The following is a 14900-nucleotide window of genomic DNA, read 5'->3' as shown; positions in this document are numbered from 1 at the left end:
ATCTCAAATATGATGTTAATAATTCTGAATTATACCAATTTTCATGGTATTTCAAATAGATTGCTGTTATGGAATGGATGTTTAAGTTCGGCATGTACATGATATAGGGTTCCTCCATTTCAGAAGAAATTTAAGAGAAATTCGTGTGCATCAGTCAAAATCAGTCCGTCATCATGGTATTTATGTTGACCTTAGTTTCATGTTAGTCTTTCAAATTTATTCAAGTGTTACATTCTCGTTTTTAACTGCTTACTTTTGTGTTAGATGTACAAATAGTGCAATAGTTAGGCATGTATACAGTGGCATAAAATGCCTATAAATCAGCAAGTGCCTCTTTGGTCCTACAGAATCTGGGGTATCTCATTTTCTTGGTGCCAAGCTAATATAAGGAAACTGAAGAAAAGGAAACCCCTCAACAATCTTGAGGGCACTATAGCGACTGGAGCCAGGTGACTTGTCCAGAAGTACCTAATTGTTGATTGTAGTTAGCAGCAATGGCTGTAGTACTGTTGTGTTGGGTGACCAGTGTCTCCCAATGTAGGGTAATTTGTCATCTAAAATTCATCATTTGTCTTCATTTCCCCATTAGTTAGCCATATAATTGGATTCCATACTTCAATACAAAAAAAGCACGGCATATAATGTGTCTCTTGATGTATTTCCTGAAGCAAGTTAGTGCACTGAATCCAAATCTGAATAAAAAATTGGTGGCATGCATTTCTAACAACAGTTAATCTATTTAGAGTCCAGTTTGTTTGTCTGTTACTCATATATAGCCACTATATTTTGATGAGAAATTCTTCCCTGGCATCCAAGTATTCAAGTATAAAGCTTTTGTTTGTGATTGATAAGATGTTTGAGGTAAATTGCTCTACCAGAAGTGGTGACCTTTTTTAAATCTCATAAAGCATATACTATTTCACTTAAATTTAAGTTAGAGGTTCCCAGTTGTTGATGTGACCACCAAAAGCATGTTGTCCATTTCGAAGCCCATGTAGCAAATTTAGGAAAATGAAAGCCATCTCTTGAAAAAAACAATTAAATTTTCTAAATTAATACCACAAAAGGATTAATTTTATGCTTTGAGAAAATTCATTCTTGTGACTGGATAGTGACATATTGTAAAGCAGTTTGTCAATAGTTTTGCTTGGATGCAGAATGAGGTTCTTGGCACAAAGTATGAACTTTGAGGATTCTTTACAAAGAGTAGTCAGGACCGGTTTATTTGAAATGTGATGTGATGGTGCTTCTAATGCTTGGATTCAATGTGCCAATTTGTTTTGGTAGCAAATATCTTTGTGCATTTGAAATCATGAAATATATTTTATTATGAAATATTTTTGACATGTGATCCTTGATGTTTCCATCTATTAACTACCTATGCCTCTTTTCATTTTTTTGTGGTTAGACGAAGTGGATAGTTCCTTTTTTTTACCAACTTTGGATTCCCTTTGTTGGAAGAACAGGAGATGTTTCAAGTCTAAAAATGCCACAGAGGAAAAATCATTTGCCTTGATCAGAATCCTGATCAACCCAAATTATTTTTTTCCTAGTGGAATTTGTGCGCTTAAAGTGAACTTGCAGGTGACTCCATGAAAGTGTGCGAATGGCTATTCCTAGAGTTACGTTTTGTTGAACGCCTTATGAAGTTCTGGCTTAGCCTGGGGACTGTGGCACTGTGCACAAAAACATGCTGCTCTGTGGCATTTTATGTCCAGCAGCATAAACCATCATGTTGTCCTCTTAAAGTGTGCAAAACTCTTCAGGGAAAGGAAGAAGGTGCCTTTGTAGTTCAGGTGGTAGAAGATATGGTGCTTATTTAGAAGATCAGATTTGTATCCTGGTCATGGCAAATTATTTTTCCTCGCTGGAATTTTTGCATTTGAAGGGCACATGTGGGGTCCTCTGTAAAGGTACACAGCTAGCTAGTCTGTGATTCCATGAATAATATCAGCAGATGATCTTATTCTTCCCCTATTTTTCCACCTAAACCCCTAGGGAAACATTTCGGTGAGGATAGTCTTCTACCTCTGACCTTACCCCGAAGGGCATTCTAGCCTTTACCAGGTGCAGGAGAGCCATTCTATCAGCCAAGAGAAAAAGAGCCAAAGCTGCTGAGGGCTGATGTATTTGCCCTCATGTTATTTTATTCACCTTTAAAAAGAAGTAGAAAGATTTTTTATTATTTTGGCTTGCATTTATTTTTTGTGGTTAGACAGAGTGGATGGTTCCTTTTTTACCAACTATGGATTCCCTTTGTTGGAAGAAAAGGAGATGTTTTAAGTCTATAAATTCCTCAGAGGAAAAATAATTTGGAAATAATAAACTCCCATGAATATATAAATTATGTAGTTAGAAAATTACCAAAAGTGAACTAGGAAACTATCCAATCATGGCTATGATAATTCTCTTACCTAAATCTATAATGCACTGGTGTGCGAGGGGTTGGCCTAGCTCCATCCTCTGCATCCTTTCACTCCTGAGGTCATATTAGTGGAAGGTAGTGATTGCCGACTTCGCATTTGGCAATGTCTTTGAGTGTCAATATTTGAAAATTCTTGGCACTTTGCAGTATCAGAGAAATTTTGTCCTTGATGAAGAAAGGAATATTGATGGTTCAGTATCCTATTCAGAAAGATGGATGAATCTATGGTTAGCCAGGATGAGTAAGTTGGTGTGGAAGGTTTTTGTGAAAGGTTTGGGAAATAGTTTTTCTTTTGGAAAACTCTTGATTCCTTATGCTATGCCGATAAAATATCTCTTACTGGAAATTACAACCCACTAAAATTTTAGTAATACGATCAGAGAAAGGGAATGCTGCGCATTGATCATGGTAAATTGATGGGAGCTACAACCCTTTGTATTGCATTCTATGAAAGAGTGTATATAGGTTAATTTTCATTATTGTTTACATGAATTTACCAATGCATCAAAAACATTGGAGTGGTTCAGGTCTTCTTATTTCAAACTTGGATAGTTTTGCCTAAAATTGTTAGCATTGTAGGTTAAGGCTTCTCTGTTATTGAGTTGTAATGAGTATGTAGGTCACTGGGGTGAAGGGCAAAACAAATGTGGAGTTGTACACCCTGTAGATAATTCCGAAGCTAAGAGAAATTTTCCACTTTTAGTGGGTGGGGAACTGCTATATGGAGTTGATTTGAGCTCAGCATGTCATATCGTTTTTTTCTACAGAGGAAATCGTAGTGCTCAGGCTGAGTCCTCCTTTTTGGCATTCTGATAGAAGATTCATGATCTATGTGCAATAAAGGCTTAAGAGAGACTGAATTTCGGCCAGGGGAGGCCATGCCCATTGCATTCTAGTTGGCTCGCAGTTTCATCTGATGAGAAACTGTTGCTTAAACCATGCAATTTTTGGGCCCATCTCCCAGTTGTGAAAATATTCATGGTCCATTTTTGTATCAATGAAATGATTTTTCCATGGCTAAATCATCTCTCATTTTCTCCTGTAAAATTGTTGTTGGTCTAATGTCAGACGAAGTAGTGGAAATACGGAGGTCAATTAGGGTTTTCCTAATTACTCAACAAGTACGTACTGTTAACCCAATGGCTCGGAGAGACTGCTGGCTGGCCTGTCCTGACTTCTGTTGAAGAGTCGGAGTCGCAACTATGGCGGTTGTCAGAGGTCGACCATACTAAGTTTTTATCAATTTGCTTGCAGTAAAGCTGAATATATCTGATATGATGTTAAGAATACACTGAGTATTGGATACTAAACAAGTACAATCGGGTGTGGATTATAGTTTAACCCTCACTGACACTTCTTGAAGAAGTCATTTGGCATTAACTTTTTTTGGGTTAAGTGATTATTGTGTTGGTGTGACATGTTAGACAGTAAATTGAAATGTTTTAGCTATATTACCGTCCAACTTTTTTGATTTGTTTCCATGCTTATGACTTCATTAGGTCGGATATTGTTTTAATTTCACATTAGTTATGATGAAAAGTTCAAAGCATTGAAACATATGTTTCTGAAAACTAGGCATTGCTACTGGTTGAAAAGTTTTATTATATTATTCAATGTGGTGTTCTTCCAAATGTTCCCATGAGTAGTTGAATTCATTTAGGGGCATTTTTAAATATGTATTTGTGGAACAGAATGCTAATTCTGGTTTACCCCTCTCTCTCACACACATACAATTGAGGATCTACTGAATTTTGTATACATTTTTCGGTGTCATTTGTGTACTAAGGTAGCTGGAATTTGCAGATGCCATACATAAGAGTCTTAGTGAAGGATTTTGTTCAAATCTCATAAGAATGCTCTTTTTCTGTGTGATTTTGATGTACTCATTACACATTATTTTGAGGTCGAGCAACTTAGAAACTTCTTCCAACTCTGAATCCCATGTTGTCTTAAATTTGTAATGGGATAGCATGGACTGTTAACTGGTGTAGTTGTGTTTTGATCTAGCTTGGACATGGCTTTCTATGGTATGTTACACTCCTTGACACATACATAAAATAAATGCTCCAAATAAGTCCTTCATGTTGTATGTAGTCAAGTTTCTTTGTGTTAGTCTTTAAATTAATGAAATGGTATATGCAACATTTCTTGTGCAAGCATGGGCTTGCTATATTTTCATCTTGGTCAATCTAGGTGACAATAGATTCTGTTATTCTGAGTGCATTTTATTATTTGCTGGAAAATTAACCAAATCCACTTCCCTCATGGAAACAAACCACAGAAACATTTGAGTGATTGTCATTCTCTTGTCTTCTCTTTCCTGTTTGGTATGAGAGTTTAGTATCCCTTTAAATAATTCCTATTAGTGAATGAAGGATCCCAATTAGTATCTGGTGAAAGTAGTTTTTAGTTGTAATGAAAGCACTGATCAGGTCCTGGTGAGTAGAAAAATAGCTGTGAGCACATGGAATTATTCTCATCAGTTTCTGTTGTCATATAGATTACAAGAGAATTGTATTTGCTTTTGTTAGTTATTCATTGACCAGGTGGGATAATCTGTTTAATTGTTTGATTCTCTGTATTTCAGAATTCATGGCTGCTATAAGGAAGAAACTGGTTATAGTGGGTGATGGTGCCTGTGGTAAAACCTGCCTTCTCATTGTCTTTAGTAAAGATCAATTTCCTGAAGTTTATGTGCCAACTGTCTTTGAAAACTATGTAGCAGATATAGAAGTTGATGGCAAGCAGGTGAGGGAATTATTGCTTTCAAGTATACAGTTTTCCAAGCTTAAACACTTAGAATTACTTTTGCACCAGGTTCTCATTTTGCCCACCTTTTGTGGTATATTTTATTCCCTTAAGTGTCAATAGAAAATACTTCATCAGTCAACCATTTACTGATTTTCATTAGAAAGTTCATAGTAATATATAATCTTTTTGAAGTAGCCTAGCAAATCAAGCTGTAGTGGTTGTTGAAGGGCTAAAATACTATAATCAATTCTGAATGCAGAAATCAAGTATGGAACAACGTTATATATCTAAATAGAAATTACTGGCCAAGCAAATTTTCTTAGGCTAATGGCCAGGCTGAGGGAGAGTGATGGCTTAGGCCATAGCAGTCCTGTAGTAAATGGGTGGTCTTATTTTCATTTGATCCTGTATTACTCAATTCAACCAAAATATTGGTTTGATGGGAGAGGGTAAAACTCACTTTTTTAATGCCATGGTAACTGAAATTCCCTATTGATGAAGTTAGTTTGGTATCTACGTAATGCATTGGCATCTGCCTCAAGAGCCCTAGATCATGTTGTGGTGCTTGTGTAAGATTTTCATTAGAAGTATCTCTGCGAGAATTGAAGTCACTTGAAGTAAAACTGTCTGGCTAATTGGATGTTAAACCAAGACATCTTTGGTACGTATCATTATAAGAGGGCAAATGTCAACATGTTTTACACTGCATCCACCCTACAATTCTGTCAGCTGTTGGTCAAATTCTCATGTGTGCCATGCCATGAAATTCTGTGAAATATTTTTGGGCTTTTTTTGAGAGTTATGGCCTTCTTGAGTCATAACTAAACTGAATTCACATGTACGCAAAATTTCTAGAAACAAAGTGATGCAAAAGCTAGAGCCAATCAGGTGCTTTGCTTCTTACGAGTGGAAACTGTCATAGTAATGTTTCCTCCCTAGTTCAAAATGTTATTATGGGGAAAGGTCACATTTTCTCCAACTCTTTACTCATTAGTCATATGTAGCTCCTTGGCACCAGTGGCACTCTTCTTAGTATTTCTAGAAGTTAATTTTGTCTGCACCTGTTTTACAGGCTTATTATTTAAATTCCTATCAAAAAAATTTGAAAAAGTATATTATACTATGACGTTAGCAATTGTACTGAAATGCACATTTTTATCAGGCTTGAGGCCACGTGGAATGGAGATTTCCTGTGAGGTCATTTCTTGTTTTGTACATAAGATGAAAAGCATAATGTAACAGAATTCTAATGCTGAGTGCCTGCAGCTCAAAGTACTTACTGACAATGGCATAACAATCATAGAATTTACATCATTCTGAGCTTGCAGGAAGTATGGCAATGAAGTCATGTGAATCCCCATGGGGTACCAATCAGTTTGTAACGTCCAATTTCTTGTTGAAACTCGTATTTTGCCAATTTATTCATATGAGGCTGAGGATGGACTTTGAAAGAGAATTTTTGCTTAAATTTTTTTTACTATTCACTCTCAAGTTTTATTTTACTGTTCAAGTTTTCTTTGTTGAGTCAATAGTGAATTTAGCTTCACTGGAATTGTTTTGGGTGACTCGTCTACCAGTGATTGTGAAGATAGCTTGGTTAAATTAAAATTAAAATATCAGAAAGTGCTGACCACGAATACTACAATAGGGGATTCTCAAGTCGGCCTCTAAATGTGTTGTCAACCACCGGGCATTTAAATGGGTCACAAAAGTCTGCACTCTCGTTGCTAACGGACATATTGATCCAAATTTTACAGGAAAATAAGTATAATTAGGAGTCTTAACTGAAATTTTCATTGATGATGATATCACTTATCAGGTTCATAGCTCTTCATTGCTATTCCTCGCATTTGCAAAGACAATACTGCAAAAGATTGTGAAAAAAATGGATCGTATTGCACTCGTGACCGTGCTGCTGACATTTTTGAAAACCAATTAAAATATGACAGAGATGGCAATGGAAATCAGCCTTCTGTGGGATTAAATTGGGCCTTCTGTATGCAGTCCCCTTGGGCATGACATTCAGGCAAATTTCATCACTTCAACCAAAACATTTTCACTGAAAACTTTTCTCTGAAAGATTTCCTCTTATACACAGGAAAAATCTTTCTCTTTCAAAAAAAAAAAAAAAAACTAAGTAGCATCAAGTGGGTGAAAATTAAGGAGCATGCCAAAACTTCACAGAAACTGTGAAAATGTCTGAAATTTGGTGGAAAACTAACACACAGTCAAGTGAATGTTCCCAGACTAAGTAAGTAAAATATGTGATTCATCTTAGCAAGCGTGGTTTGCAATAGTATTTACTCTCTTAATGGCAATGTGATTCCAAAATATTAAAAGTCTGAAACAATACTTCTGTATCGAATACGAATAAATCATGCAAAGCTGAAATGGAAACAGTCAATTGACTGCTGCCAGGCTAAATTTCATTATATGGTATGGAAAGTATTTTTGTTTATATTTTTTCAGTTCCACCAAGTTACCCCAGTAGGTAACGGTTTATTTTTTATTTGTAGTGCTAATACTCAGCTAGATGTGTCAATGAGGCTGTGCCTTTTGTAGCAAATACACACTTGTATTGATTAGCGTAAAAATTTCGGAAAAACTGTTTCCAAATGGGGATTATTCTTTTTAAAAAAGCATAACTACCCTTTGAAAATGGACTGTTACTGCAATGCTGCAAGGCACTGGCTTTAGCCGCTGCACACACCTATCAAATGAATGGCAAGCAAAATGGATGGTCCGCAAAGTGGCGCAACTAAGCCATGAAATGATTGATTTCAAACCTCAACACATTTTTTTGTCACTTTAACGCACAGACTCCACACCCATCCATTTTTATCAATTGCTTTAGCCAACATTCTGCACCAATGGGTTAATATCTATTGAAGTCTGAATATTGTAATTTTAAATTGCACCCAACAGACAATAGTTTCATTGATCAGAATTCATGGTATCAAATAATAAAGGGTGTCATGGAGTGATGCAAGAGGTGCAGGCTGTTTCTCAAAATTTTTATCTGCATCAATTAAATCTTTCACGACAGTCTCACCTGCTTAAACACTGTTGAAATCATCTTAGAACCTGAAACTGTGTGGAGGACTTACTGTTACATAAATTGTAATAAGTGCTACTTGTTCTCTCTCGTTAGCCCAAGGGTGCTCAATACATTCTCAATACATGAGAGGATATCCATTAAGACTATAGGCTTCAGAATCATTCATCCTATCAGTTGTGTGCGTATGTGTTTTTGTCTGTCATAATTGTCCTTTTGAGTCACAAACACTTTTCATATTTGGATTCAGAGCTATAATGAGAAGGGTATATTTTGGATTTCCTTTGTAAACTGAAAAGGATATATATATGTTTTGGTTATTTATTCCAGGTCGAGCTTGCCTTATGGGATACAGCTGGCCAGGAGGATTATGATAGACTTCGTCCTCTTTCATACCCTGACACAGATGTCATTTTAATGTGCTTCTCAATCGATTCTCCAGACTCCCTGGAAAATATTCCTGAGAAATGGACTCCAGAAGTGAAGCATTTCTGCCCCAATGTTCCCATTATCCTGGTTGGAAACAAGAAGGTAAATAGCGTATCTTTTGACTGTGGTTGGGCAGTTAAAAAGTTTTGCATCAATGCCCTGCATTTGTAAATGAGTATGTTTCCTTACTGCTCTTAGTTGATAGGGCCAATCATCTGTAATTTTTTTCACTTTTTGTTCCTATTTTCCTTTATCTCAATTTTTAAAAAATTGGGTTTTTCATATTTTTATGCTTGAGGGACTACATCTTACTACTGAAGTTTGCCCCCAAGCAAATTCCATTTTTTGTTGCTTTAATGCATGGACTCAACAGCCATCCATTTTTATCAATTGTTTTAGCCTACATTGTGCACCAATGGGTTAATATCTAATGAAGTCTGAATTTTGTAATTTTAAATCGTTAATTTTGGTTAAATTTCTGCAAATAGCCATAAGTTTTGTACTCTTATGAAATTTGTAAACTTAGGATTACGTCCCGGTCACAAAATTCAGTATGTGTAGATGCTATTCAACTGCAAAAAAAATTGTGTGATATGTGTAGTAATGTTCATATTCATGTTATTCAATTTGATATAGATGCATAACAACTATGCACCTAGTTTTTGCGTAGAGGAAATTTCCATCATGTGATTCTTAGACGAAAAAATTGTAATTTGAAGCGAGGGGTTTCAATGTGGATACATTTGATATTTGTTTCTGTGATGTGCACCAGTTGAAGAAGTATATAATTGGCAATGGGGACTCAAGCCTTTGATTCAGTCAATATGTTAATTGCTTTATAGGTTTCATTGGAAAAAATTTTACACTTAGAATTGTAGCATTGAAAGTTAGAAGACCTTATGAAAAACATGGTCAGCTTTAACGAATTAGATAAATGTAGAGAAGTATCAATGCTCTCTTGTGTTATTTATTTTGTTTTTGTGTGTGCATCATTATCTTGTTGGTTTTATGATAACCTTATATGTTCAGGACATAAATTGTGAAGTAAGCATTTTTATAGCAGCCTTAATAAATTTAACTCTCCCTTATCTTTAACATTTTTGTCATTCATTAATTGTTTTTATGTGTTGTTATAATATAAGGGCTTTTCCTTTTCAGGATCTCCGAAATGATCCTAACACATTAACAGAACTTCGTAAAATGAAGCAGGAGCCTGTCAAGTCTGAAGAAGGAAGAACTATGGCAGAAAAAATAAATGCCTTTTCCTATCTAGAATGTTCAGCCAAAAGTAAGGAGGGAGTCCGGGAAGTGTTCGAAACTGCAACTAGGGCAGCCCTTCAGGTGAGAATCACTTAGTGGTAGTAATAACACAGGAGTATACTTGGTGGTGCTTGTAAGTTTCATATTATTTCCAATTTTCATCGTTGTTGTAATGGATGATTTATATATTACAAATTGGTTTCTGGGTCCTCTTGTATGAATATGTCCTCCTTGTGGTGATGCAATTGGCATAAGTCACTGGGATAAGGCATCCTCTGTCTGTAATGTACTTACAATCTCAATTAATATTGGTTTGTCAATCCTTAGCCATGTCATCACATTGTGTGTATTCCCCTACTCCAGCGGACCCTGTGGTCAAGGTAGGCATCGTAACGTACGTTAGCAGGGCTTGGGAATCTCACCAGAGTGATAGGTTCAAAGCCACATTTCACGTCATTTTCTTCACTTCTTGCTATGATATATAAAAGCATATATATGATATTTTTTAAAGCTATTGTTCGGATTTTACCTGTTAAAAATTGTTTCTATAGCAATGGATTGCTGTTGCAAGTTCCCCCTAAGGCAAACACTTTGCTTAACAGTAATCACATAGCATTATAAAAGTACAGTGGAACCTTGATCTATCATTTTTGAAGCGTGCGGAAGAAAAAAACCATGAGTTCAGGGAAATGATCTATGTGGTAATGTTTGACTAGGTCGCTAGGTAGGTAGGTAGTGATTGTGATAGTCTTTAAAGGATTCATAGAGGAGTTTAGCTGATTAGGGAAATATTTGAATTTTATGGAAACACTTTAAGTATATTGTAAATTCAACAAATCTTTTTCAAATATCCTAGTCACGGGCTTCTCCGCCAGATTCTTTTCTTGTTCAATTATTACCAGTCCATCTTTTAAAGTTATCACATGATTCCTCGGAAGGGCCATGGTTCCATGACGAGTAAAAATAAAACTAATGAAACCTGACTTTATCAAATCCGAACTGAAAACACTGGCTGCTTTGAAGTCAACACACACTGGAAAGTAGGGAACCACTCGTACGAGATGAAGTTCAGAACTGACACTATGGCATTTGCAGAACCGACTGTTGAGGGTGAAGCATAACCGTATGACGGCGCCATGAATTTTTTTGTCCTGAAGAGAAGGCAACTTATCCACTCAATTATAAGTAGCGTAGCACCAGATAAGCAGATGAATTGATAGCTAGTAGGGAGAAACAAAATATCCTGAGAAGACACCCCTTTGTCAGTGACTGTGACAAGAGAGATTTATAATATAACTCGTAAATTGTAACCTGATATCTGTTTATTTTTTTTTAATGCCGCATCAACCTCCAAGAAGATCAGCTGCGAGGATATTGAGTTTTGCCTGAATGCTAAGTCTCCATTGTATTTTACCAACTATTTCCTTACTTAAAATGTTTAAATTATGTCAGAAATACGTGTGTTTGGTCTGAATATTTTCTATATACGTCCACATTACTAATATTTCAATACAATAAATATATAATACTAATATTAGGTATAATACTAACTGCCGAAACTCATTGTTAGACACCTTTTGGGCCAATAGATGACTCATGCAGCAATTGACCTCCATAAATGGGGAACTTTGAAGCAGGTAGGCTGAAAAAGGTCAGTGGGGTAGAAAGAGGGAAGCGTGAAACACATTTCTATTATTATCGACTTGATATTTCCTTTCAAAGCTAATGATTATGGGTGGGCTGAGGGCTGACGGAAGGGGCAAAGCAGATTAATATCTCATGGCCTTTGAGCTTCTTGCTTAGGTAGTTCCATCTCTTGGGAAAGATTCTAACTTTTTGCCTATTGTTATTAGCCATAAATGACACATTGTAAATACTTTGTCTCATTTTTGTCAAACGATGGATGCAGGAAAATTATACTTCGGGTCTGTGATCTTCAAATGATCAATGCAGGAAAACGGTACTTCGGGGAATGATAGGTGTGAAAAAAAATTACATCGTCTCTATGGAACTGTATGAACGGGACCAGGAGTGGCAAAAATTGAATGCAGGAATGATAAATCGAGATTCCACTGTATTTGAATCTGCCAAATATTCTATCTGGAATTAATAATCAAGTGTGAAATATGAAAGGAGGAGGTTGGTAACATTTTTATTGATGCCTTTTTATTTAATTATGTGCATTGTTGTCTTTCAGGTTAAGAAGAAAAAGAAGGGCAGGTGTAAGCTGTTGTAATTAATATGGAGCAGGTGTTACTTCAATGTTACAGGGTGTTACTAAATGTAACAAGAGAACATGAGAATAGAGAATTGGAAAATGAGAAATGAATGCTTTTTTTTAACTAGGACCTGATGCCCGTGATCTGTCCTGCTCTGAATCAGGAAAAGTGCATTTGTCATTTGGCACCATGGAAGTGCTTTTCGATGAAGTTTGGGATAACATTTTTCACTTGAACGTTTGGAGCTATCGAGCTGTCTAAACTTGCCTTTACATCCCACAAATGTGACTAGTGTGCACTATTTCTCTCATGAAATAGATATTTGTAACACCATTGGTTTCGTTTTTGAACATATTGTAGTGCATGATTGAATTTAAGGTGTTGGCTTTAGTGGGCTTCCTGTTTCTGAGCAGTAGATTGAATAGGGCTTTAATCATTTCCCTTTTTTGTATTGTAAGTAGTATTGAATTAGAACCATCAAGTTTTTAGGGTAGTGTGTAATGATGTTGGAGGCACCAAACCATTTTATAACTATTATATTAATTTTATTGTTTATGTGGTAGAGCATTCATGAAATTAAAAGCTAAAAATTTATGTTATTAGTGGCAAGCTGGAGCAATGAATCCTGGTCAATATACAGGATTGTACTGTGTCGAAGGAATACATATTATACAGTTATAGATCATGCCTGTTGCCTTATCTGAATTCTATTAATCATATGAACTTCAAATGAATTTCCATGAGGCCATATTGCTCTGCTTGTATTTTGAATTATTGGCCTTTAGGAGTAGGAAGAGAGGTAGATGGAGTGATGTACATTGAAAGGTTGTTGTATTATCTGCCTTAGCTTTGAGCATGTTGCTACATAATGCAACAAGCTAGCAAATTTTTCAAAAGAAGCAAAAAGTCATTCCTTATGCATTATATGAGACCATACCACTGATTATATCGTCAACTGAGCTCGATTTAAAGGAAAATAAAATCCTGAAGGTTTGACTTATATGTAATATTGTTTGGGCCACAAACCATTTTCTAATAGCATTGTTTAATATTAGCATTTCATGGTTGAGCATTAATGAATTTTGTTCTCCGTTATTATATGTTATTCAGCAGATATATATTTCTCTAGTTCTGTGCATTTAAAATAACTTTGTATGCGCAATATATTCTCAATGAAAGATTCACTATTGATAAATGTTTTAAAAAAATTTCTAAATAGTGAGTAAATGATTGCAGAAATGTTCCATCAAATGCATAGCAGATGATTTATTCTCTGTGCTGCTGTTGATGAGGGAATCAATTACATTTTTGATGCTGTAATTTTTGTTCAAAGGTATCTGAATTCACTTGTGATTATTATATTTATGAATGATTATGAAAGTTGTTTGTGTATGATGTTTTTAATAAAGAATATTTAATTCCTCATCAGTCTTAAATTGCATCCTTGTAAAGGAATATTGTCAGGATATCTGTGAGTCAAATTGGCAGTGAAAGTTTTGTAAAATGGGAGTTCAAAAAAGAAAGAAACTCGTGAATTTGTGAGGTCTGTCATGACTTAATGAAAGAGTTATGAAGGTAATATCCTGAGGTGCACAATGCATGATAACTAGTATAGGATTTTGACTGGTGCAAAGCATTCGGGTGAATTTTTGTATGCCATTCAGTATGAGTACTTACTGATAATTTAAAAATGAATTAATAAAAAAAAGGCTGTTGTATCAATATTGTATCTGTTCCTGTGATAATTTGGAAAATATGATTTAAGTGTCACCAACTTAAAGCTACGATTTCACTGTGCTCTTGTTGGCACTGCATGGTTTTTACAATAATTGAGAATGCGGGTAAATATATATGTTCTTTTGCGATTGTCACCCTCAAATTCTGTGTTAGCCGTACACCCAAGTAATACCTCTCACTGTTGTTGTTAGCCTCAAGATAAACTTTTGTAGCCATGAGGAACTTGTATCCTGAGTCCATGGTAGACTCCTGCATGGATACTGATATTTGCATCCACATCCTTTCTTGCCAGCCACCATCATGCCCAAGCTTCTTAGAGCTGTATCTTCCTCTATTGTTCCAATGAGGCTACCACTTGACTGGGCAAGGCATGCATGGATATACCAGTTGCTGGGAAAGCAATCATTGGATTTCAATTGTATTCTTATGCCAATTGCAATTGAGAGTATTGATTTAATGAAATATGTACATATATATATTTTGATTTTTTACAGGATGAGTAATTCAATTTTTTGTCCTGCTGTTCATTCTGGAATCAGCATTGATTAGAAAAATAAAGTTTTTAATCATGATAGATATTTCTGTTTGAATCATTGTTATTGATTTCACTTGTGTGTTATCATAGTGTTGGTAATGTTATGAGTCAATTTGATGTATCTTCTGAAACTCAAGTTTCGACATTTCAGTTATGAGTGGGCATCTATACCCTTTAATGCCGGCCGCCATCATGCCCAGCCTTCTTAGAGCTATATTTTTCTTTATTCTTCCAAAGAGGATACCACTTGACATGGCAAGGCATTGCTTTTAATTCAATCCCTTGCAGGCTATCAAGGATGGCAAGAAGAGGGAGAAAGGGCTTGATATTCTTGCCTCTCAAAAATATGGGTCATCATACTTCAAATGCTTATTGATTACCTCGGGGAAATATTCCCTGGGAGCAATATTCACACAATCATCTGTGGTTTGATACCTGGTCCAGGGGATTTTCTTCCCTTGGCAATGAATATGAATTCTGCTGCTGTTC

At 35.8% G+C, this 14900-nt stretch overlaps 1 protein-coding gene across 8 annotated transcripts in view; it reads left to right on the top strand.

The window, feature by feature from the left end:
• The window catches only part of LOC124171823 (ras-like GTP-binding protein Rho1), a 72692-nt gene extending 58238 nt beyond the window's left edge, over positions 1 to 14454 (top strand). For 7 of the 8 annotated variants that reach the window (XM_046551164.1, XM_046551169.1, XM_046551165.1 and 4 more), the window contains 4 exons: positions 5013 to 5173; positions 8562 to 8762; positions 9819 to 10001; positions 12118 to 14454. In XM_046551164.1, coding sequence (XP_046407120.1) covers positions 5013 to 5173; positions 8562 to 8762; positions 9819 to 10001; positions 12118 to 12156 — 584 coding nt within the window. In that variant the 3' untranslated portion in view covers positions 12157 to 14454. Of the gene's footprint in view, positions 1 to 366; positions 450 to 5012; positions 5174 to 8561; positions 8763 to 9818; positions 10002 to 12117 lie in introns of those variants that run through there. The other variant, XM_046551170.1, reaches the window with a different exon arrangement.
• Positions 14455 to 14900: the final 446 nt, after the last annotated feature.

This window comes from Ischnura elegans, chromosome X, assembly GCF_921293095.1.
Source record: "Ischnura elegans chromosome X, ioIscEleg1.1, whole genome shotgun sequence".
Taxonomy (NCBI): domain Eukaryota; kingdom Metazoa; phylum Arthropoda; class Insecta; order Odonata; family Coenagrionidae; genus Ischnura; species Ischnura elegans.
This window is presented reverse-complemented; position numbering and strand designations above follow the sequence as displayed.